Source organism: Thermothielavioides terrestris, chromosome 6 (assembly GCF_000226115.1).
Source record: "Thermothielavioides terrestris NRRL 8126 chromosome 6, complete sequence".
NCBI classification, from domain to species: domain Eukaryota; kingdom Fungi; phylum Ascomycota; class Sordariomycetes; order Sordariales; family Chaetomiaceae; genus Thermothielavioides; species Thermothielavioides terrestris.
The window spans coordinates 701815-726487 of NC_016462.1; the positions used below are offsets into that span (position 1 = coordinate 701815).

The 24673-nt window shown below is 55.5% G+C and overlaps 7 protein-coding genes across 7 annotated transcripts; 3 read left to right on the plus strand and 4 right to left on the minus strand.

Annotated features, from left to right (window-relative positions):
• Positions 1-1417: 1417 nt before the first annotated feature.
• On the minus strand, positions 1418-2559 carry THITE_2147851 (uncharacterized protein; the record flags this gene model as incomplete). The annotated part of the gene is made up of 4 exons (XM_003657430.1): positions 1418-1615; positions 1686-1978; positions 2057-2385; positions 2465-2559. The coding sequence occupies 4 exons, from the start codon at positions 2557-2559 to the stop codon at positions 1418-1420; spliced, it is 915 nt and encodes a 304-aa protein (XP_003657478.1).
• A 1392-nt stretch (positions 2560-3951) lies between these two features.
• Positions 3952-4907, minus strand: THITE_2058678 (uncharacterized protein; the record flags this gene model as incomplete). Its single annotated transcript, XM_003657431.1, has 2 exons — positions 3952-4317; positions 4398-4907. Coding segments are annotated over 2 exons (876 nt in total), but the record flags the coding sequence as incomplete, so codon positions are not given.
• A 2857-nt stretch (positions 4908-7764) lies between these two features.
• Positions 7765-12070, plus strand: THITE_2123244 (uncharacterized protein). The gene is made up of 2 exons (XM_003657432.1): positions 7765-8374; positions 8434-12070. Exons 1-2 carry the CDS (start codon positions 7973-7975, stop codon positions 12040-12042), a joined length of 4011 nt encoding a protein of 1336 aa, XP_003657480.1. The 5' UTR covers positions 7765-7972; the 3' UTR covers positions 12043-12070.
• A 376-nt stretch (positions 12071-12446) lies between these two features.
• THITE_2123245 (uncharacterized protein) lies at positions 12447-13594 on the minus strand. Its single transcript, XM_003657433.1, has one exon. It carries the CDS (start codon positions 13491-13493, stop codon positions 12552-12554), a length of 942 nt encoding a protein of 313 aa, XP_003657481.1. The 5' UTR covers positions 13494-13594; the 3' UTR covers positions 12447-12551.
• A 995-nt stretch (positions 13595-14589) lies between these two features.
• Positions 14590-15504, minus strand: THITE_2123248 (uncharacterized protein). Its single transcript, XM_003657434.1, has one exon. The coding sequence runs from the start codon at positions 15416-15418 to the stop codon at positions 14666-14668; it is 753 nt and encodes a 250-aa protein (XP_003657482.1). The 5' UTR covers positions 15419-15504; the 3' UTR covers positions 14590-14665.
• Positions 15505-15847: 343 nt separating this feature from the next.
• On the plus strand, positions 15848-17023 carry THITE_2132530 (uncharacterized protein; the record flags this gene model as incomplete). Its single annotated transcript, XM_003657435.1, has 5 exons — positions 15848-16039; positions 16109-16213; positions 16299-16650; positions 16729-16926; positions 16992-17023. 5 exons carry the CDS (start codon positions 15848-15850, stop codon positions 17021-17023), a joined length of 879 nt encoding a protein of 292 aa, XP_003657483.1.
• Positions 17024-18144: 1121 nt separating this feature from the next.
• THITE_116488 (uncharacterized protein) lies at positions 18145-19824 on the plus strand (the record flags this gene model as incomplete). Its single annotated transcript, XM_003657436.1, has 3 exons — positions 18145-18270; positions 18350-19234; positions 19753-19824. 3 exons carry the CDS (start codon positions 18145-18147, stop codon positions 19822-19824), a joined length of 1083 nt encoding a protein of 360 aa, XP_003657484.1.
• Positions 19825-24673: the final 4849 nt, after the last annotated feature.

A 24673-nucleotide genomic window follows, 5' to 3' on the forward strand; every position in this document is an offset into this window, starting at 1 on the left:
AGGAAGGACTGCGGCAGGAGAAGTCAACTGAAATCCATCCGGGACGTTAGTCTGCTGACGTTAGTCTGCTAAGTGATCCGGATGGGAAACTTCCAGCCCTTCTCGCAACGGACGGTGATCTGTGGGAAGTAGTAGCTCCTGTGTTAATTCATGAGATCCAGCTGTCGAGACGGCCTTCTCACGGTTGTGGACTTGGCCTGCACTTCTCCGCAAGAACGTCCTCGGCTTGTTCAAGGCTCCACCCAGGTCCGTGATCTTTTAATTGTTGTTTGAGGCGGGCGGGGGTCAGCTGCGGGCAGCAAATCCAGATTCAAACTTCATCTGTGGGCGATGATGCCTCGATCCCCCAAGACCGAGGCTCGATGAGAGCGTCTCAGCCAGATTCATTTCTAACCCAGTGTTCCCGTCCTTAACCTGCCACCCTATATACGGAATAGGCGTGCGTGTCTCATGTCTCGGCTAGCTGCCTACTTAATTTAAATTCCATACACAGGATGGCTGGATTACCATCTTTGCCGAAGTAAGGATTTCTGTTTGCTCAAGCAGTATTCAATACTTATCGGGATCCACTGCGCGGATTCGGACGAACAGCGATATCGATCGGGAAGCTCAACGACGATATCCAGTGGAAGACTGTGGAAGGCCCCAGAGAAGACGATGATTCCCTCAACTTGACCAGACGAGGGGAATGCAGAATCCAAACTTGCGCACTTCCCCCTTTCGGGTGTATTTGGCGAGAAAACGACCTGCTTCAGGGCTTGGCCGCAAGATTGTAATCCGTACATACAGAATTATGCCGTGTCCAAAGTGCCGCCGCCCCTAAGCATTCATTCAATTGCCGTGCGTCGCCTACCTCTACACGAGACGGTCCTAGTTCGTCTTAGGAGGTGTGAAAACTTGCCAACGGTTCCGGTCATGGACTTGTCTGGTAGAGTGGACTCGTTCTTTATTCGGCTATTAGTCCTGGTACCTGTTCTTCTGGTGCCGTTCTAAGCACAACCAGCCTCTGCAGAGAGCGGAGAGGGCGCCGATATTGCTACATTTGCAAGGCAACGAGAAACAGAGCAGAGCTGGGGGTATTGGGAATAGCCACGATTGGCGCAGTGCCTGAGAAGAAACCAGGGGAAACGGAAGGTCTTCGCACTGCGGCTGTTGAAAGGTCAACATACCCTCCATGCTCCTACTCGTCACTATAGCCCCTTAACCAGGAGTGACAGTATATCTGCAAGGCAGTCAGCCGTGCCTCGGGAAGCCAGCGAAGCAGGCCACTCAGGAGATCGAGGAACAACTCCTTGTCTTCGCCCTCCAAGGCGGTGACGCGGGACTCAAGTGACAGGCCGGTGGGCACCGGCACGGGACCCTTCCATGTGCCTGATAATCAAAGAGAGGGGTCAGTTCGTTTGGGTTCAGCGTTCGTTTACGTCGTGGGGCATTGATCCATTGGCTCACCGTCTTCGGACCAATATTTGCTTGTCTCCCCGCTTCTCTTGAGAAATTCGGGCGGCGGCGGACCTAGGAGGGCCGTCATGGCGGCAAGGTGGTGGGCGTTGTTGAGCTCGGGGGAATCGGTGTCGTACACGTCGAAGAGCATTTTCGGCTCGAGCAGATCCCACGCCTGGAAATTATGTTATAATAGCGAGGGATTGACTGCCCGCACCAGCAGAGCGTAATCTCGGAGGGCTTACCAACAACCCTACGGCCCACATGTCCACGGGACTTCCCCATTCCATGTTGAGAATGATCTCAGGGGCTCGGAATTGCAGGGGCATGGCATGGCCAATATGCTCGCGGCCGATACGTGCCTGGCCAAAGTCGCAGATGGTGAGCGGGCCTGCGCCGCCCAGCATATACCGCGACACGTAGATAGACCGGTCCACGTCCTGCTTCCGGGCTGACGGCTCCCGGATCTCGTCCTCTTCTACCTTGGCAAGGATGGAGTCGTCCGTCATGGCGATGAGAAGGTTGTCCGAATGCAAGTCTGGGGGGCGGGGTCTGTCAATCATGTTGCTTACCATGACGGGAGATCAGATGATTAGGTGACTATACGACGACTCACCAGTGTGGACCACCTCGGCTTCGTGGAGATAGTCCAAGCCGACGAGGACCTGGTCGATCGCGGGCGTGACGAGCATTTTCATGAAGACGCGCGTCGGCTGCCGTTGCTGCATTGTCCTCAGGCTCATGCCCAACGGGGCCATGACGAACACCTCGTGGTCGCCGTGCGGGCCTGTCAGTGTGAATGAATCATGGAGCTCGCGGACATGTCGCTTGCCAGGATGGCCGGGGGTGACAGTAGTGACACTGGCCAGGTGGTGGAAGACTACACGCTCCTGATTGTGTCTCAGGCTGTTGATGTGCACTTTAAGCGTCCAGTACTTCCCATCCCTAGTGATTCATAGGCTGTCAACAATCATTCGACAGCAGCCTGAATAATCAATCCGACAGAACATGAATGAATTCGTACCTTAGGTCTCGACCCAGCCAGACAGTGGAAGTGACGCCATAGCCGAGCTTGGCGACGACCTGGTAGTGCTCCCCAGTGACTTCTCCGATGCGCATTGGATAGTACTCGTCGCGGTTGTAGCAGGGAAGCGTCTCTTCCTCGACCTTGTCGGCGGGGTCGATGACTTGGAATCCGCTTGTCGGGAAGACCCGCGGGGCTTGTTGTGATGCTGCCGCCGCGGGCTGCAAATGCGACGACGACGACGACGACGACGACGACGACATAGCGAGGGCTGGTGCTATTGTTGCTGATGACGATGTTGTGGCTGATGGAAGAGGGGCGCGCGAGGGCATCAGGGGACTGCTTGTGGCTTTTGTGAGGGAATGGAGGCGCCGTGCGAAACGCGCTCGAAAAGCTTGTCGGGCAAGCATGAGGCGCTTGGTAATGATAGTTGGGCACTTCAATGTCTTCTGAGACTGCGATTAAGGAAGAATTTGATTGGGATTGACGAGATTCGGCCCGCCGCAACGGCCCGCCAACAAGTCGGACGTGCAGCTCGCCCTGAATGGCTGATCCCCCCGGCCCTGGATGGGTAAGGGGTGAAACCGCCAACCGGGCGCCTGATAGTAACAGAGCCTCTACTGCCTATCCTGAACGCCGTGCTCCTCTTTCACTCGCGTACTGGGCGGCCACCATTACTCTTAACAATGCGCATAATCACAGAACAAAAGCTACCTGAGAAGGCAGCTCCTCGGCATCGAGGCTTGGCTGCGGACTGTTTTCGCAGTGAATCCAGGGCCAGGGAGATGAAATCAGGAACGACTATAAAAGGACGAGAACTGTGGTTCAGCTGGCATTACTGCATATATTTCTATATCGGCATATGCTACAAGGCCATTGAACCCATTCCGTGCTTCAGTTTGAATCCCATCTGGCAGCATCGGCGGCAATGTCGAGAGAGTCAGGTCGTACTAGTACCGAAGAACTTCGCCGTCGGCGTACCCGCCTACATCAACGGCCATATGATTCAACTAAGAGATCCACTGAACAAGACAGCTACTCAAAGAAAAAGAAGGGACAGCGGTATCTTGGGATCTTGATTGCTTCAGAAACCCCAACCACTCAGCATGTTCCCCACGCTTTCCCCAAAGTGCGCCCTCATCTGAGCAAGCCTCTCGGCCGAATGCTTGGCCCAAAAGCGCGGAAGGAAAAAAGCGCCGGGGCTGACGTTCTGGATGAACCAGTACAGCGCCGACAACTGCTCAATGGCAGGCATCATGTCGATGGGCCGCCGCACGCCCGCCGCCGCAAAAGCCTCGTCAAGCCAGAACACCACGTCCCAGTTGACCGCGTCTTCGGCCCGGCGCTCTATCTTCTCAAGCCCGTGCAGCAGGCCGCGCCGACGGCGGCCGACCGGGTGGTCTGGGTCTGGGGTGGGAGGCTCGACGAGGCCGCCGATGCTGCCGAAGGAGTAGAAGAACTCGTCCGCGGCGGAGGCAATGTCTAAATTACTCCGAGATTCTGTGAGCTTGTGCCCCGATTACATCTCGGGAAGGGGGGGAAGAGTCATGGATGACTCGGGCTTCACCTACGGCTGAAGTCCCAGTCCAGCAACGCCGTGATCTGATTTGTGGCGGGGTCAAAAGGGAGATTATGTAGATCTGTTGAGGGAGTTTCAGTTCGCCAACAATCAAGAACATTGCACACAGTCGGATGGGGCTGTTGCCGTGTTGTTGGTTTGCGGGTAGCTCACCAAAATCTCCATGGACAAGCGTCTGCCGTGGCTTCAGGTCCGCGGACCGCTCAAGTAACGGCTTGAACCCTCTCTCAACAAACTCATCAATCCGCGTCCGCAGGTCTGAGTCTTTCCAGCCCTGCACGATGTCTCACTGATCCATGAAGGCAAGCTGCGTCTGAAGATACCTGTATCGTTCCCACGTAATGAATAAGCAACCGCTGCTTTTGATGATGAGTTGACAATGACAAACAGCGGGGAGGAAACGCACTCGGTGTACAGCTCATGATAGGTCTCGCAGCGCTTCGTAGCGCCGTAGATGGCCGTTGGGCCGACCGCAATGGTCCCGTCCTCGGCGAACCCCAGGCCTCCATATCCCTCCACCGAAGCAGGAAGCTTGTACTGCTGCAGCAGACGCAAAACCCGAGCTATCTCACCCAAGACGGCCTTCTTCGCATCACGGCCGAGCTTCTTGAATCCCGCAAGGTCAAGACGAGTGCCAGGCATACACTCCATCAGCACCCAGCCCGTCCCGCCGGCAGCAGCGGAGCTCCAGCCGTACACGGCCGGAACGATGGACCTCCCCAGCGGCTTGAGCGCGTCGTGAGCGAGGACCATGGCGGCCACCTCGTTTTCCACGCGCACGGCGTCGTTCAGATTGGCCCTGGGGTCCGGGAACCGGACGACAACTTTGGTGGCGCTCAGGGGCAGTGGCTCGGTGGCCGGCTGGAGGGCCGGCTTTGAACTGCCGTCCGCATTTTCGCCCGTGGACGGCCGCAGCGACACGACGTACACTTTGGTGTTGTTGGACCGGGGATCGAGCGAGACCTTTGAGACCTTGCTTCGCTGTTAGTCTTAAGCATCTTGCCTTGTTCGCTGGAGGGAGTGGGGCTGCTAACATCACGCCCGAACCGGCTCGCTAAGATATCACGAATAATCGCCTCTTTCGATGCTTCAGCGGATTTCTGGTGCGGGGCCATTTTCAGGGGTTCTCAAACGCGGAGTTGTTGAGCAGTGCGGACGTGTTGACAGGGAGAAAGACGAGTCGAACGCTATTGAAATGGCAGCATAAGCGGATTCCCGCCTCACTTGGAAGGCCGGAAGGACTTGAATGAGAGCAAGAGGGGGAACGAGATTGGCGGGTTTATGTAGCAAAAGTGGCAGACGGAACTGGAACGGCAGCGCGAGGGGGATCCCACCCGACCCAAAAGGATCGAGAAGAAAGCAACAAACCCGGCCTGCGAGAGAGCGGCGCACCAAATATCCATCAGATAAGGCAAGAGCAAGAGCGCCGTGTCGTTGGATGTGGTATGCGGTTGGATGTCCAACCGGTACAGAAGGACCTTGAGCCGATAAGTGGTGCTGGTGGTGGTGATGCAAGGCACATGTGCTATCCGCGCGGCCAACCAACACCAGGTTACATGAATTGTTGGCACCACGAGTAACTAACTCCCATTTGAGGAAGGTAGCTAGGGCGCCGCTCTTCTGCGGCCGCATTATATGAGGGTTCCAAGGACAAAGCATTGCATCCATACTCTGACCTGAGCACCAGCAACACTTTCCAAGTATAAAGGCAACCTTGACAGCTACCCTTCCAAGCCGCTAACCGCACACATGAGGACCAGAGGCATCCTCGAGTCGATATCCCCCCTGACTTGCCTCGGTCTGATCTAGGGCGACGACATTCCCGACGGCGATCCACACCTCCCCTCGCTGGAACCCGCGGCTTTGACGACGGCAAGGGCGCCGATTTCGCGTATTTTGAGCTCTACCGTGCCCCGCGGGCCGTGTGGGAAAAGTGGGAGACGAGACGGCTGGAGCAGGTCAATACATTCCGCCAGGTCCGGTGCCGGGACTGCGGCGTCTTCGCCACGGGGCTACAGCTGCAGCTCGACTTTGTTGATGACCAGCCTCTTGAGGGGCGAAGGCTTTGAGAACCTTTGAGCTTGTTATTTCTTGAATTTCTCATCGCTTTGAGATTGGAGTGCGTGCGATGGACGATGGTCGGACGAGAAAGCAGGGGTGCTGCCGGGCTCGGTTTGGGCCGTAATGGCTGTAGATTGGCAGATAGGTTAGCCATGAAGGGAAGATAGACTGTCCTAATATGGCGCCTTTGCAGCAGGCCGCTTGTGCAATCAAGCCGCAGTGCTTCGATGATTAATGGCCAACCATACATACCATCCCGGCCCTCGAGTTCCTGGAATTTTGGACGGAGAAGGACTGGGTTCGTGTGGACGCCGCCGTTGTCGGCACTGGCGTAGATCTGAGATATGTGGATGAGTTTCCGCCTCCAGGCCGCCGTCAAATGCGTCTTTGAGCAAGTGCGGTCCGAAGGGCTCGCGCAGCTGCAGAAGCTCTGACGGAATACGATGGCCCAGCCTGTTGTTGACGGGATTCCGCCCTTCCGAGTCTGGGACTGGGGGGAGAGACAGGCCGCTGTGTTTTGTGTGTCGAGGGCATCAAGAAGCACGCCTTCTGCCACGCGCACCCGAACCGCCGGGATATTCTTGTCGTACCGGATACGTTTAACATCGTCGGCCCCATTGAGCTGGAGCCGGACAGCTGTTGTTTTCTTGGCCGAGTGGGAGCGGAATTCTCTGGCTAGTGTTTCTGTTACCCCCAGCAACGTACCGTTTTACAGTCTCAGCGAGCAGCGATGTGACGGGTCACTCGTTGCAGGGCAGGAGGATCAGGTGCAGGACGGGCGGCGACAAAGCATACCTAATCTATGTTCCTTTTCTGCGAGATCCCCCTGTGCCTTGTGATTGTGGTGCCTCTTGAGCCATCTCTGGCGGCTGTCGAGTGGCGGGTCGAGATGTGATGCTGGCTCGGACGCGATAGGCCACGCAGCGCGTTGATCATATCGTTTTCGACTTGTTCCCCTGGTGCGGCGCAGCGACGCCCTTTGAATTCCTCACACAGACACGGATCAGAGCGAGCACAGGCGCTATGGTAAACAAAACTGTTTCAAACTGCTCGAGACCTATTTAAGAAGGAAGACCCGAACAAGGCTGACTTTGCAGAAGACCCGAGCATCCGTCATCCATGGTAGAAAGGGCATACCTGATCTTCGAGTGCTCCGATGGACCGTTTTTACAAGGGAAGACGGTAGCCTCGACCGTTTCCAATAGCGGGGATCTAGGTAATTCTGCTGGCAGATGTTTGGGCCAGAACCCCACTGAGCAGGCAGGACTAATAAATGCAGCTACTGCGAAGGAGTACAGGTTACTACTTCGTGATCCTGCCTCCTTACACGAGGTGCTGCCCTCATGGAGGAAGGGATAAGCATTGTGATGTTGGACAGTCGAGCACTTAAGTAAGGTACCCTGGCTGGTGATTGTGTGTCCTAGAGAGGTTCAGCCCCAGTCGGGGAAGGTGCGAGCTCTGTGGGTCAGATTGCGTTGAATTGCGTTGGATTGGATTGGGTTGAGTTGAGAAGAGTTGAGTTGTTCGGAGCCATGGCCCGATCTGGATGCGCGTCATGAATCAAGGGTCGCGAACCCCTGCACGGGTGACTAAGCTGGCTGATCGAACTTGGCGTGGGGGAAGCCCAAGGCGAAAGCAACACCAGACTGCCCAGCTCCTGCTCTCCTTTCCTTCTCGCTTCCACCACAGAGCAAGCACAACGCAACACAACTTCACGGCTTCAGCTTTCTGCTGCCAGCTTCCATTGCGAGAACAGCGTTGTACATTGCTTCCGCAATCTGCATTCAGTTGCGTCCAATTGCAATCAATCGATCAATCCATCACGAAACACCCACAAACAAAACAAGCGTCCATTGGAGTATGACACGATGACGTCCATCTCGGATCTGGCTGTCGGCCAGAAGATCCGCCTCAGCGACAATCGCTCTGGCACCATCCGCTTTGTCGGCCAGACCGCATTTGCCCCGGGTGACTGGGTCGGAATTGAGCTCGACGATGGCTCTGGAAAGAACGACGGAAGCGTCCAAGGCGAGCGCTACTTCGACTGCAAGATGGGCTTCGGCATGTTCGTGAGGCCTTCCACCATCACCGTGGTTGCCCAGCCCAAGCCCGCGGCTTCCAAGAAGGTTACGCGTCCCAGCGGCATGTTCGCAGCAGCTTCTTCGCGCGGTCCGAATGCCAACGACGCCGCTCTTGCCAAACGCAAGAGCCTGAATGCTCCCAGCCCGACGCCAGCCCCCAGGCCATCGCGCTCTTCGAGCATCGCACGCGTAAGACGCGTCATCCCTATCTTGACGCGTCGTGATGGTCTGCTGACGCGTCTTGCCAGTCCCCTACCAGGTCCCCAACCAAACAGCTGGCCACAGCGCCTTCAAGCGCTGCCGGGTCGCGTACCGCCACTCCTGCCAACGCCAGGCCTGCCCTCGGAGCTCGTCCACGCCCCTCCGTCGCGCCTGCCAAGTCCTCCGCTGCTCCGCCGCCCCTGCCAGCCCCCAGGGCCCGCCAGGCCTCTACCGCCGCTGTGGCACCCAAGCCAACTGGTGCCCCTGCGCGCACTCTGAGCGGTCGGCTGCCCGCAGCTGCCAAACCGGGAGTTGCCCGCTTGCCCACGGCCCGACTCGCCTCCTCCGGCCCGGTTCCGGCCATCGGCAAACGCGGCAGCGGGAGCACCGTCTCCACGCAGAAGAGCAGTGACGATGAAATCCTTTCACCCAAATCGATCAGCCCGGCCCAGCAGAGGACCCTGGCATTGGAGAAGCTCACCGGCTCAGCTAACTCCCCTACACCGCCCGCCGCCACCAAGCCGGCCGGCGCAACCGCCACGACCACATCCAGGTCAGCAGCCAATACTGCGGCCGCCAACAAAGAGATCGAAGATCTCAAGGCGAAGATCCGCGTCCTTGAGAAGAAGCGGATCGAGGATCGCGAGAAGCTTAACACGCTCGACCAGATCAAGAGCGAGCGCGACAAGTTTGAGAGGATTATCCAAACTTTGCAAATCAAATACCAACCACAGCAGCAGGAGCTTGCCGACCTGAGACGGCAGCTCAAGGAGGCTGAGACACGCCTGTGCAATGTCGAGGAGATGCAGGCCGAGCATGAGGCCGCCCTGGAGCTTGCCACCCTCGACCGCGAGATGGCCGAGGAGATGGCCGAGGTCCACAAGGCTGAGCTCGACGCCCTCAAGTTGAAGCACGAGGAGTTGGAGCTCGAAGTGGAGGTTCTCCGGGAGGAGAACGCTGAACTCACCAAAGGCATGTCATCCGAGGATAGGGCCAGTGTCGGATGGCTGCAGATGGAGAAGAATAATGAACGGCTCCGCGAGGCGTTGATCAGGCTTCGGGACATCTCCCGTGAGCAGGAAGAGGAGTTGAAGGCCCAGATCAAGGGTCTCGAGGATGATCTGCGCGAGTTTGACGCCGTCAAAGAGGAGCTCACCGCCTGCAAAGAGGACCTGACGCAGAAAGAGTCTGCCATCGAGGATCTCCGCGAGCAGCTGAACAACGCTCTGGGAGCCGAGGAGATTATCGAGAATCTCAGTGAACAAAACATGAACCAATCCGAAGAGATCAAGGAGCTCAAGGCGGCCATTGCCGACCTTGAAGCCCTGAAAGAGATCCACGATGAGCTGGAAATCAACCATGTCCAGTACGAGAAAGAGATGCAGGAGGATATCAGCCAGAGGGACGCCGTCATCGCCGAGCAAGCCCGCCAGGCGGCCAAGCATAAGGCAGCCATGGAGGACATGGAGTACACGCTGTCGAGGTTCCGTGAGCTGGTTACTAGCCTGCAGAGCGACCTGGCGGACATGCGTGCTTCTCAGGCCGTCACCGAGAATGAGTCGGAGCAGCTGAACAGCCGGTCGCGCGCCATGCTCGAGCTCAACATGAAGCTGCAGATCTCCGCCGCCAAGGCCCAGGCCAAGACCATCGACCTCGAACTGCGCCGTATGGAGGCGCAGGAGGCCGAGCAGCACCTGGAGATCGTCACGCTGTTCCTGCCGGACAGCTATCAGACCGACAAGGACTCGGTCCTCGCCCTCCTGCGATTCAAGCGCCTGGCTTTCAAGGCCAATCTGCTCAACGGCTTCATCAAGGAGCGCGTCAACAGCCAGCCACACCCTGGTCACGAAGACGAGGTGTTCGAGGGCTGCGATGTCGCCGACAAACTGACCTGGGTTTCCTGCATGTGCGACCGCTTCGTGAATGCCATCAGCCACTGCTCGCTTGAGCAGTTCGCCCAGTATCAGGGTGCGCTGTACGAGCTCGAGCCTGCCGAGAGGGCCATGAACGGCTGGATCGACGGCCTGAGACGCGACGAGTTGAAGGAGAAGCAATGCGCGGTCGAGCTGCAGCGGACCATTGCCCTCATGACGCACCTTGGCGAGGTGCACATCTGCCCCGACCTACAGAGCTTCGCCGACGACATTCACATGCGCGCTCTACTGATGCAGAGTTACTTGGAGTCTGCCGCCGTCGCCTTCACCACCGCGAAGGCCATGGTCCAGCGGGTCGTCCCCTCGACCGAGGACGAGGAGGAGCTCAGCCAGCACTTCTCAAACAAGACCGACAGCGTTGTCACCCAGACTCGCAGCACCAAGGTCATCGCCGGAAAGACGGCCCGCGCGCTGGAGGATCTCAATTCCAGGTCCCTCTCTCTCCTGCCCGAGTCCCTGGAGGCGTTTGTGGAGTGCGAAGCTGCGACAGCGGAGCTCGCCGACATGGCGCGCAAGATCGGCTTGGATCTTCATCGGCTCCTCAATGAGGAGGGCAGAACCGCACCATACACTTATGCCGAGGTGCAGTCGTGCATCCAGAACACAGCCATGACCGCGTTCAACCACAGCGAGGCCGACCTGTTCTCGACGTACCTCAGCAAACTGCGCGCCGTCACGTCGCAGATCTCGGACCTAGCGGCACTGAGCACAGACCTCAGCCAGACGCAAGAATTCGAGCGCGGCCCTGCCCCTTGGACCTTGCGCAGCCAGGAGCTTAAGGAGCTCAAGAAGGTGCCGATCGAGGCCGAGGCCGAGGTTCGCCGTCTCAAGGAGGAGTACAGCAACGCCCGCCGCACCATCGCCATCCGTGACGAAGACCTGAGCACAGCCCAGGTCAAGATTGAGACGCTCGAGTCCCGGATGCGTGACGCCAAGGCGAAGGCAGCACGGATCTCGGAGCTCGAGGCTCAAATCGCGGCGGACAAGGAGGAGATCGCCACCCTATCGGAGAGCATCTCCAAGCAAGACCGCGAACTCAAGGCGCTCGAGCTCGACCGCGACAAGTGGAAGCAGGTCGCCAGCACCAGCCGGGTGGTCGCCGGCAGCGGGGCGGAAGCGGCAGGGGCCAGAGAGAACCAAGAGCGGGCGGTCGCCACGGCGCGCGAGATGGACAATCTTAAGACGATGATCAACGGCCTCGAGGCTGCGCTCCGCTACCTGCGCGAGGATAACCGCCGCGCCAGACTGGTGGAGCAGCGCGACCACGACTGGCTCGCCGAGCCCCTCACTAAGAATATCCGGCCGGGCGAGCAGCGCAGGGCAATTGCTGGTTCCGAGAACAAGGCTGTGCTTAGGGAGCTGGTCAACCTGTCGAGCCATGCTAAGATCTACGACTTGGCGAGGCTGCCCGAGGATAAGATCGCGTGGAAGCCGGCAAAAAGCACGCCGCAGTATCATGCGGCACAGCAAAAAGAAGATTTCGCCACTTGGAAGAGCTGGCAAGAGGCCGCCCTTAAGAAGGGCTGGGGGTCGGTGCCCGCGTCTCCCGCTGCGGCAGGTAAACAGAGCCCGAAGAAAAATGTCATGAGGCCCGTTGGGGCGAAGTTGCAGATCAGGCTGCCGGGGATGGAGGGAAAGCCTAGCCCTATCACGGGTAGGCAGGTGGAGATTGTGGATTCCAAGGAGTGGGAGGCGTTGCAGGGGAGGTTTTTGTTCATGTGAGAAAGCACTGGCGGCGTCTAGGGCGTTGTTTGGGCTCGGGAAAAGGGAGGTTCTGTCATGGGTGCATCGCATGAGGCGTTTTGTTCAGGAGCATGGCACGGGCATGCCAGAAGGCATTTTTACCCATTCTTGACGGAGTTTGGCGGGGACACGGCCTGAGAGATGGCTCTTTGTTGATTGCACGAGGAGTCCGGCCAAGGGCATGGCCTGAAAGATTCTGTATCATTATTTGCATTGCGAGAGGAGTTTGGTCAGAGGGTTCTGGATACCCATCCAGCCGAAACGGCTGCGGCTTTTGTTAGACGGACTGGAGAATGCTTGGCTTTTTCACAAGATGGTTCCTTGGCATGGTGCCTGCATTATGAGTTCCCCGGATCTGGCACGTAGCACGTTCGATAAGCGGATGGTTCTCTTCCCGGGCCGGTCGATGGCGAACCTTTTCATTCCATGCGGCTCCGTTTCTACACACTATCAAGCCACAACCAATTCATGCTCGTGATGATCCTCCCCTACTTCCCCTTCCCCTTCTTATCCTTCTTCCCCCCTCCCGCCCCAGCACCGGCGCCGGCACCGCTACCCCCGCCGGCGGCAGCCAACAAACTCGCCATATCCGGCATCCCGCCGCCGCCGACACCTCCACCCTGCTGCTGCAGCTCCTTCATCATGTCCTTGAGGAAGTTCTCGCTCACCCCGCCGCCCGTCATCGCGGGGCTGTAGTACGGCAGCAGCTCGCCCATCTTCCACCCGCGCGGCACCGCCGGCCGCGGCCACGGCTTGCTCGTGTCCGCCATGGCGGCTGGCGGCGGCGGCGCGCCGCCTACGCGCATGCGCAGCGCCGGGGAGCTGTCCGTTGTTGGGTGTGCGCGCAGGTGCTGGGCTACGAGCAGGTAGAGGTGGTGTTTGTTTTTGATTGTTTTTGATGGAGGGAATGGTGGTTGTGTAGTAGGTAGGTGTGGGTGTTGCTGCTGCTGCTGCGCGCGCAGGTCGACCTTGACCCGGCCCGGGTTGGCCCAGTCCTTGGGGTGCAGCTTGCCGGCCTCCAGCACGGTGGGCAGGCGCAGGCTCGCGCACGCCTGCACGATGTCGATCGCCAGCGGGTTGCGCACCGCCAGCGCCAGCGGCACCCGCCGCCCCTCCGCCCGCGTCCGCGTCGCGTCGAAGTACACCGGGTACAGGCACTGGTAGTGCCGGTACGCCTTCTCGTCTGTCGTCGTCTGCATGTGGATCTGCGGGGCGGGTGCTGCTGCTGCTGCTGCGCGGCGCCCTGCGGGCGCGGGTCGTGGCGGCTGCTGCTGCTGATGGGAGGACGGGGCGGCGGCGGCGGGCTTCTTCGTGCTGGCGTCGACGCGGCGCAGGATATCGGACTCGACGAAGTCGTCGATGTCGGCCTCGGAGGGGTCCGACATGTCGACGTCGCTGTCGGAGACCTCTTCTACGCGGGGGTGCGACATGACGGCGGCGGTGGGCTGTGGGCGGTGTTGGTGTTGAATGTCGAATCGTGTGGGGTTTATTTGAGAGCTTGGGAAGGGTCGACGTTGATAGTGGGGTCCTGCAATTGGGTTTGAGGTGGGGCTTGGCAGGGCTGCTACGTAACTATCAAAAACTATTGGCTGTCGGAGCGCAACGCCAGAGCAGGGTTTCTCTTGAGCTGACTTCTCAGCTCAGGTCATGCGAATGCCTGGTTTGTCTTGATTTCTTCGATCAAAATTAAGACGTTATCGCTCTGCTCGGCCCTGCTGCATCGTACACAAGCACTCGAACGGATGGACGCTCCAGAGGCGGATTGATACCGTCATGGAGATCCCCGGTGAGGACAGGTATTCACCGCGAATTGGAGTTGGTCATCCGTATGAACGCCGGCAGCTTTCTGTCCCTGCCAAGGTGGTCCAAGTAAGCGGCAGTTGCCCAAGGAGAGAGCTGTTGGTGATTGAGACTAGTGTGAACCCGGCAGTGTGATCGTGAAGGTAAACGAGCTAGACCGCCAAGAACGAAACACAAGGGTTTGAATGGAGACTGTCTCTTCTGTTTCGTTGAGTTCCCATCGCCCTGACCAAACCTTGGCAGCCAATTGCACGAATAATCAATAGACCACATGGAGACTGGCGCCGTGATGGAACACTGCAACGTCCTAGACTCCGCCGCGCAGGCCGGCATCGTCGTCGGCGCTGCGATCGGCGCCGTGCTCGCTGCGCTGACAGCTTTTGCGTGTGTGGATTCCTAGTCTCTTCTTCCTGTCTTGCCGCAAGGTACTCTCATTGTTCGCCCCGGCTACTATAGGTAAAGGATGGGATACAACGCTACCTAGATTGGGCGTCCTACAGGTGGGAGCATATAGGAGTGGAGTCTTCTGTTCCCGGGGAGGGTCACTGTACAGTACACACTATTCATGCCAGTTTCACTGTTCGGCGCTCCCACGAATGCCTAGCTTCACCTTTACCACTTTAGCCCCTCTCGATCATGTAATCATCCCTCGAGAGGCGCCATTAAAGAAATGCAAGGCCGGATCAAGACTTCTCGCCATGGCCGTGCTTCAGCTCTTGCTGCGCGGGACATGTCGAATGACCATATCAGTGTATTTGTCCCTAGCCCATAGAACGAACATAGCGGGACGTTGTGGCCTCGCTCAAATGCATCCCCAATTCGAAGTGATCCGGTCAACCAAGGCAAACAAGAGGTGAGTTTGGACACGGCACCCAGCGCCCGGCACAACAGCCCTCCGAAAACCAGGCTTCAGCCACTCGGTCGCAGCGGCAAGGTCGAATCCCGGCGCGCTTCGTTCCGTGATGATCTCGTAGGCGTCGCGGCATGGCATTGTCGACTCGCCCGCGCGCGGCGGCGGCAGGAGGGGATAATCGTTATTTGGGTCTTCAAAATCAGAGACTTGCACGGCATCTCCATGCGTCTCCACTGGAGTGGGCTCGTCGGTGCTGGGCTTGTCCTGAGCGAGGGGGCTGGCCGGGCTTAGGAAGGCCTGTTCGGGCGGTTCGAATGCTTCCCGAGGCGTGATGCAGGGGTTGGGGACGACAGCGGAGCTCTCAGCAGGTCCAGAAGGTTCTGGTGGAGTGATGCGCTTGATCTCAATGTTGGTCGCAATGCCGCGGGTCGTGTCAGTCGTCGATTCAACAACCGGTCTCTGGGATGCCCTCGAGTCGAGAGCATGCTGCAGTCGCCGGACCTCGGCGGTCAGGCTCCCGATTCTCCGCAGGGCATCCGCAAGCCTGGCTTCAGCATTTGAAAGGGCCGATTCGAGTTCGGCAATCCTGCCTTTCACTCTTGCCCGGTGCCGCCGCTGGTTCGCGCGTTGCCGAGCGGCCTTGTGGCCGGGCGGTTTGCTCGAGAATTTGTGTACTCGGCTGCGGTAGCTTTCGGCTTCCATGTTGTAATTCAAAGCGCCTTGAATTAAGAACGAGAGAGTATCAGGGGTGTCTATCCTGCGCGTGGGCCCCGAAGTGTGTATCCTGGTGATGCGTTGGACAAGGCAAAAGAGGGAAAAAGTTGGTGACTAACCAATAAATTTCCTTTTCTGGCTCGTCGCCGCTTTTGCGGAGATGATGGATCCCTTCATAGCCTGATTAGGCAAGTAACCGATGACAGAACTTGGACTATCTCGTGTAAGTGAAACCAGCGAAGGCAGTACACGGAAACCATTCTGCACACTTACAGACCATGAGCGGTCAAGATAAATATGTGACCAGATCCCACATATCAGCTCCTCTGGAAGACATTGTCTTCAGCCACTTCCTAACCAAGTGCAACACCGTCTCTGCCCCCCGCCCTGGCAATCTACATAATCCACTGTTCAATCATGGACTCGTCCAAGATTTACGACCAGGTCCGCGAGCACTACAGCTCGGCCTCCCGCGGCACTAGCGTCAAGTACGGCGAGACGGTAGCCAAGTCCTTTGGCTACAGCGCCGAGGAGCTCGCCAGCATCCCCAAGGATGCCAACCTCGGCCTGAGCTGCGGCAACCCGCTAGCCCTCGCCAGTCTGAAGGAGGTAATGAGATCACATTCGTCAACCACCCTCTGCACCCGTCCGCCCGGCCGTAACTAACACTCCAGACAGGGCGAAACAGTGCTCGATTTTGGCAGCGGCGCCGGCTTCGACATATTCCTCGCAGCCCCTAAAGTCGGCCCGTCCGGCCGAGCTATCGGCATCGACATGAACGACGTATGATTATCCCTTTCCCCTCCCTTTACACTCCTTCGAGACAGTAACCCCCCACTTACCTTTACTAAACACCCCCCAACTCTAGGACATGCTAGCCCGGGCCAACCACATCCTCAACACCCAGCACCCCAACCTACCAGCAAACATAACCTTCCTCAAAGCCAACATCACCGCCGTCCCGCTGCCCCCGGACACGGCAGACTGCATCATCTCGAACTGCGTCATCAACCTGGTCCCGCCCGCCGACAAGCCGGCCGTGTTCCGCGAGATGCACCGCCTGCTCCGGCCCGGCGGCCGCGTCGCCGTGTCCGACATCCTGGCCAGGCGGCCGCTGCCGGACGCGCTGCGGGCCGACATGGCGCTGTATGTCGGGTGCGTGGCCGGGGCGAGCCAGGTGGTTGAGTACGAGCGGTGGTTGGAGGAGGCTGGGTTTCGAGGTGAGTTGCGTCTTTTCCTCTCTACCCGGAGTGGTCTTCTTATGTCTGGGGTTGCTGATGGTGGACGGTTGTAATCAGACGTCATGATTGTAGACACGGGGGCCGATTTGAACGTGTATTGGGAGACGAGAGAGGATGGGGAGAAAAAGGGGAAATGCTGCGCCCCGACTGGTGCGGCGGCTGCTGCTGCCTCCCCGGCTGGGAAATGCTGTGGTGCGCCGGCGAATGTGGGCAATGGGGAAACTGATTTGAAGGTTGACTTGAATGAGTTTGTTGGTAAGTGAGATGTTTTCTTTGTGTCAGGTCTGCGTATCTGACCACATGCTAACTGATGTCCACAGGCTCGTATAGTATCTTTGCCGTTAAGACATGAAGATACCGTCGGAGTCTTGAGGCATGAAAGAGAGGTTATTTGCTCAGCGTTTCAAGGCTGCCTGGCGTTACTCATCCACAGAACTTGATTCCAACTCAGTCTCTACGCCCACGGCTCGAACAGCTTTCTCTCACTATTTGCAAATCGCTAGAGTGCACATTGATCACACATCTCCACTTCGTCGGCAGAATGACAACTACGTCCCGGGCCATGTCCATGTGTTCGTCTAGAACTGGTTTCATGTACTACTAGGTACTTTCGTACATTCGCCGTGTAAACGACTGGGGAACGCTCGGGAGTCTATCCTTGGTTGCTTTAGTCTATTGATTATGCGCAAACCATTCCTGCGCTGTCTTGTGGCGGCAGATCTACGTGGAACAAGATAACTCTATGTGCAATAACGGCTCATCTCTGGAAGCGAGGGAGTCCTTGATTTGGTATCGACGGTCCCAAAAGATGAGACGGTCTTAAGAACTTCTGGTAAAAACATAGGGCACTCGTCTTCATCCTCCACCGCCACATGCCTCAATTTCCTTGATTTTGCTCCTTTGGTCACGCACAGCTGCATTGAGCATGACGCTAAACTCTGGTGTTCTTCGACCTGCTCTTCCCAAAATAAAATATCTCGTCCAACGGTAGCTCCTCGCGTCGCAGCACTGCGTGTCTGCTGCTCTGTGGCGGTGTCTGCAACTAGCCGCCCTGTTGTGATGCTGTTGGGTGCAAAGCTGCGTGCCCTGAGCATGATTCGCTGCGTCACGATGCAGGTTTGATTGGCTTTCCCAGGATTCGTAGCCGCAACACAAGCCGACGATCGCGGTTTGGCTTGCAGGCCGACATCCGGCCTCCCGAAGCCTGATTCAACGTCAGGCATCGTTTGCCCGAACGGCTGGAGAAAGGCGGCCAACACATTGCAAGCTCTCCAGCTCGATTGCTCCTTGGAATCAATAGTTCAATATACCTGATCCTTCTGTGCCTATCTTACGGGCCGACACGGATGTCAAACAACTCGCATTGTCTTCGCGATGCCTAGCCGAGCTGCACACCACGATGGCCCCCAAGCAATCCGGGGCCCTCCCAAGCCGGTGTTCACTCGGAGTGAGACTCACCTCGGGGGACTAATCATGTGGCTACCACCACGAGATGGCCTAGAGACGCACGCCGAGCTCCCCGAGGGCTGCTACGACCACCCAGTGGTGATTCTGTCCCCGCAAGCGTCACCTCCAGATGATTATGTCGTGGTTTTGATTGTGGGTGTCTTGTCACTGCGACGATGTCGTGGACTTTATCAGCTAAACAGTCAACTTACACGGCCTTGCAACTACGCAGGTGACCTCCTTCGATGAAACGGATATCCGCGACAGATTCCCCCGCGATCGTGATGCCGCGCTGAGGAGAGCGTACTTGCCCATCCACCCAGCCAGCAACCCAGACGTAGAGACTGTTCTTCACCTTGCGGACGGCGCCGAGCTAAGCAAGAAGTCGTACGTCAACACGCGCAAGAAGCATACCGTCCCCCTCCGCATCATCCGACCCTACGTCGGCCACGGCCCCGCCGCCGCTGAACAGTACATCCTGACCCGCGAGTCCTACCTCGCGCTAGCCCGCCACGCCAGATTTGACACCTACCTTCCCGCGACCGTCCGCGAGCCCGGCCCCCTCCTGGCCGAGCTCCCGCCGGCCGAGCGCCTCGGCCTGGAACCACCAGTCTCGCACGGCACCATGGCCGTCGCGAAAGCACCAACACCACCACTGTCTCCCATCCTGCGGGATACTTCCCCCTACACCACCCCCGCCCTCCGATCCTACCCGCCGGCCGAGCGCCTCGGCCCGGCACCACCAATCTCCTACGGCACCATCCCCGTAGCGAGAGCAGCACCACCGCCGCCACTGCCTCACCTCACGCGGGATGACTTCCTCCGCACCACCACCACGCCCGCCCTCCGACCCTACCATTACCCGTCCCGTCAAAGCCAGCACGACGCCACGCCGCTGCCGCGCTTCCACTACTCGCAACCCACAGCTCGCTACCGCGCCGGCGCCACCCTCTGGCCGGACGGCAGCGGTCTTCCCTCAGGCCGCGTCGGACCGCTCCTCCCGTTCCCTCGCAAGCTCTTGCTATACGCCATCGTCGTGTGCTTGTACTGCGGCGGCCTGTGGGCGGGCTGGGCGTACCGCGCCGAGATCGGGGCTGCATTGTTAGCCGGCGTGCGGTGGGTTGGGGCAGGCGCGCTGCGGTTGGTGAAAAGTGTTGTGGGCGGGCTGGGGCGCGCGGTGGTTTGGCTTGTGCTGTGGCTTGTGGAGGTGGGGAAGAGGGCGGGTTTGAAGGTTTGGGAGTGGTTGAGGGGTGGGCACGGTGGGAGGGTTGGACAGGCGTTGTGGTGAGGGCGCGGTTCGTTCCGGATGTGGGAGGGGAGTTGGTGTGGGAGATTGACCTGGGCGTACTGTGGGATATGTCAAATTTGTTCTGGGTAGCTACACTTGGTGGGATATGAGTTGGCAGGATGGAGATGCTGGGCAGACACTCGGACTCGTTCCCGGAATGCGCTCTCGAAGCCCGGAAAGGCGACCAAGACCTTGCAACTGTTTGATGGCGCATAGCCTGGGTCATCGTAACGACTGACGACCGGTAGTTGTACGGTTTGAATAGTGTAAGCTGCCACCTGAAGCCTCTACGTATCCTTGGACTCGGCGCATTTTTGCTTGCATGGGCGACTGCATCTTCTGTGCAGAGCTTCGACCGTCAAGGGCTGCGTCCAGCAATTTCAAACGTCGTTGCCGCCGTCGGCTACAACGCGCTGTGACAATCATCTAGCACATGCCAGGCAAGAGGGAATCCGCGGGCAGGGTGAGGTTTGTAAACCGGAAGCTGTCTCACGGTGGAACATGAACTCTGCAACGTCCGTCAGTACCCAGACCTTCGGCGAATGATCATGCTATGTAACGGGTGAGTTGGGTATGTATGTACAGTACCTGGGTGTACAACGCTCCTGGGAAAGCTCATGAGGGCAAACGGGCCCCTAGGAAGACGTACCCCTGAAACGGACCAGCAGCTCAGGGGCTGTGCTCCCATGACCACGACAAAACTCCCCGCCTCCTCCATCTCGGGCGCCTCCTCGCCTGGGCCGACTCGCATCTAACACTGGGGTAAGGCAGACCATCTCACATCTTTGGCAGTGAGCGATTTTCCAAGGGGAGCCTGATGTTAGGAGAAGGTCATACTCAGAAGGCTTGGCCAACCTTCGGGGGCCATTGGTATGGCATATTCGGGCTGTGTTTGGAAACGTCGCTCGTGTAGCGTCGAGACCGGCTTTACACGGGAGATACCAAGTATGGAGGCTCGGCGCGGGAACGAAGTCTGCCTGATAGTTGACCTTGCCGGTCGGCAGCACCTCAATGGTTCCGTCCTAGACTCAGCCACCAGATTTTGAAAGGAAGGATTTGGAATCGCCAAACCGCGGCAATTGGCATTGGGCGTTCCCGGTTATCCCCGGGGAGGCAGATCGTCGGTGGTCCTGTCCGTCAGATCCCATCATCAGGGGTGCAAAGGTCCTTTGTCGCGGCCGAGCTTGCTGTCGCGTGTCTCTTCCCCCCCTTCCCCCGATGTCACCTCGTAGCAGAACATCTCCCTGGAGACGGGCAAGGACCGGGATTGAGACCCTGATCGAGCCTCCCAAATCGGGGCAACTACTGTATTGTCCACCAACGGTTCCGTACACAGGAGGATGCTGTACAACAGTGTCGCTGCCCGTCATCAGATTCATTCATGTCACCGGTGTCCGCAAGGGGGAGGCTCAAGTTGATTCAGCGTCGGGCCGCAACACGGCAATATCTGGACAGCACACGGCAAGAACGGAAGACAGCGGCAACGGCAACTCGCCAAACCGAGCACAGCCCCAACGAAGGTGCCGGTATCCGGATCGGGAAGGCGCGAGCAACAGCGTAAGGAACTTTGCCCCATGATTGGGATGGTCAGCAAATTGGAGGCTTATTTTTCCATTATTATTTTTTTCCTTTTTTTTTGTTTTTACAGAGACATTTTCTTCCTGTCGGCGCAGTCACGCCGCCGAAGCTGTGCCTCGCCCTGCCAAGGTGTGAGAGGCAGAAAGCTGACTTGATATTTGTTAACGTGTGAGCGCCATTCATATCCATCGTATTGACAGTGAGTGGGCTGTGCTTGGGTGCCCACCAATGAGACTGGCTAGTGCAAAACGTCCCCGCGTTCCCGCAGTGGGGCGCCATGACGGTCATGGTTATAGAGGTCCCGCCAAGACTAATTTCCCACCCCTGTCAACTCCACCCCCCCACCACAACTCGAAGTACTATAGCAGTACCGGCAGGGGCCCTCGCGCATATTCCGGGGTACTACGCGCTTAAGGGTAGGTAGCAGCGCGCTTACCGCTATTGGCTAGCTGCAGGTCATCGCCGTATCTACGCTATATTAGTTAAGTCCACGTAGTAGGTGATATAACCTACCTTAGAGCTACCGCCATCTTACTATATAAGAATAGGTTATATATAGAGGCTATAGCTGGGCTAGGGAAGTATAAGACTATATTTGACCTAGGCAGAGCCTAGCTAGCTACTAGGTAGTAGTAGAAACGTATTAAAATAAAAGAATTGAACTTAAATATCTACTTTACCTTTATCCTTACCCTTATCCTTACTACCCTTTCTACTCTAAATTTCCTTATACTATACTAATTAGCTACTAGCTAGCTATAAAGTAAAGGTATAATATATTTATAATATTCTACTTAATATTTATAAGGTACTTATATATCTAGGTTAGGGCTTTAGTATATCGCTTAGCCTCTTCTAAGGTATTTCGAGCTAGCTAAGCTAACTTCTTAATAGCGGTAGCTAGCTACTTGGTAATTATAGCCTAGTGCTCCGCCGCTAGAGCGACTCTCTCCTTAATGCTCTACTAGGGCTTAGCCCTAGTGAGCAAGAGGTAAGCTATAGAGATAGTAGAAGCGCTAGACGTAGATATATTGGCGCTAGCTAGGGGCAAGGCAATAGTAGTCTCTTTATATATTATACCTTTTAATACTAGTTAGTTAGGTATAAATATAAGGTAGCTATAGAGCTATATAGCTTATAAATAGTTATAACTAAACGCCTACCCTATACCTTAAGGTCGATAGGTAGGGGCTTGTCCTTATTGACTTTAAGGACTTACTTATACTATTTAACAATCTTTAGTTAAATTATAGAGGGTAGCTACTAGTAGCTTATTAGTACTAGACTAGTAGTTGTTCGTTAGTTAATATTACTTATAAAAACGTAGGACTTAGTATAGCCCTACTTAGTATACTCCTAGTATATATTACCTAGATCTATATACTAGTTAGCGAATATAAATCTAATATATTAAAAAATATAATACTATACTTACTCTCTTAGAAGTAGTAGGCCTATATATCCCTATTATAGATATATATAACGTAGACTATATATAGTACCGCCTACACCTCACTATAGTTAGGCTCCTCCTTCTTCTTCTTCTTTATCTACCTAACGTTAACTAGCTATTAACTAATACCTAAATAGCACTCTTTACTAAAGACTTTGTACCTAAGGACCTAGCTAGGCGCTTCTAAAGGTTGTTAGGTATAACTAGCTTAGACTTGTCTTTGTTAGCGAAGGTAGTAGGGGCAGTAGAGGGGGCGACTAGAGCAGGGGGGGCAAGGGGAGTAGGGGGGGCTAGCTACTTACTAACAATGTTCTTGCTACTAGTACTAGTATTAGTGGTAGTAGTAGGCATAGGGTATATATAGGAGCGCTACTACTATTGGCTAGGGGCGGCAAGGGCTAGAGAGGTGGGGGGGGCTAGCTACTTATTAGTAGCGTCCTTGCTACTAGTGCTAATATTAGTAGTAGTAGTAGGCGTAAAATATATAGAGTAGGCGTAAAAGCGCTACTACTACTGGCTAAGGGCAGCGGGAGGGGCGGCGGCTAGGGTAGGGGGGGCGGTAGGAGCTAGCTACTTGCTAGTAGCGCCCTCGTTAATAGTAGTAGTAGTAGTAGTAGTAGTAGTAGTAGGCGTAGAGCGTATAGGGCGTACAAAGCGGGGCCAAAGGCGCTACTACTACTAGTCAAAGGCAGTAGGAGGGTTAGCGGCGAAGGCCGGGGGGGCGGTGGGAGCTAGCTACTCACTAGTAGTAGGAGCGTCGTTGTTAATAGTAGTAGGGGGGTTGTTCTCCTTATATAGCTCTATATCGTTGTATTTGAAGTTGCTATATAACTCAATTAGCTATTGCCAATTGTAATACTACCGCTACTACCGCGATTTCGACCGATTTTTCGACTTAACCGACTTATAGAGTATATAAAAAGTATAGATTAAAGCTATAATATAGCTAATTAGCTTCCTAGCGATAGCAACGATAGAAATAGCTTTAAATCAATTTATACAACAGTAGTATAGGTAGGTAGGTAGGCGGCAATGGCTATAGCTACGAGGTTAGAAGAAAGAAAGGAAGAAGAAGTAGGCAAAAGGCTTTAAGGTAGTAGAAAAAGCTGTAGCCTACGTACCTATATAGTTCTTAAAGAATCGAAGGTTTCAATATCAATTGTATAGAGTAAACATTGTTTATTTTTTAGAATTATTTAACTATAAAGTATCCTAACCAGTAGTAGAATAGTAGCTAGCTAGTACCTCCTCTATATTTATATTCCTTCTCTAGTTTCTTTATAAAGCTAAGCTTAGGGGTTAGAATGAAATTTCTATTTATCTACGATTTTATATAGTATTAAGCCTACTTTTAGAAACTTCGATCAACTCTATAAAGTTCGTCCTAGGGCTAAGACTTAGACCACTAGTAACACTTACTATATCTTAGCATTATAGAAACTCCTTTCTAAATACGCTAATCGGCTAGAAACTAAGTAACTCGCTTATAGTCTAGTAGCTAGCTAGCTACTAATCCTTTAACTTCTAGCTATCAGTTATTACAAAGTTCCTTAAAGTTGGAAATAGCAATAAGGACGTAAGGTAGTACAGTCTAGTGGCTAGCTAGTACTCAACTAGAGAACTATATATTACTACTTATTACTAAGATATAAACGAAGGAATATCTAACCTTTAAACCTATTATAGATCCTCCTAAACCTTGCCCAATAGCTTCCCTAAAATACGGTCGAGATCCTTTTATAAGCTATATATTGTCTATACGTTATCCTAGATCCTATATATCGTAGTTTATAGCAACTATATTAGCTCCTAGACCTATAGGAATAGGTACTATATAACAGAGACCTTATCTAAGCTAGTAAGATCTACCGGCTATAGAACGACGCTATAGTATATCCTAAACCCCTTCGCTTCTAAGATACTAACCAACTACTTAAAGTGCTTTAGCTACAACAAGTTCGTTAACAAGTGATAATACCAAATATACGAGCAGGGGAGCAACCAGCTCCTAAACTATATACACCTATAGCGAGGGATGCCAACTAGCTCTGGAATTAGAGTATCCTATAAGAGCTAAGCTACTTGATCCACCTAGTTGACTACGTTGTAGTAGTCTAGGTTATAGCGTTCGTCTAGAGTAGCCTACCTAAGTGTAGAGACCTTAGTAGCAATGTCGGTAGCACCTTAGGCAATTAGTTGTAGTAGCTAGACAGCTACTACACCGCTTCGCCACTATC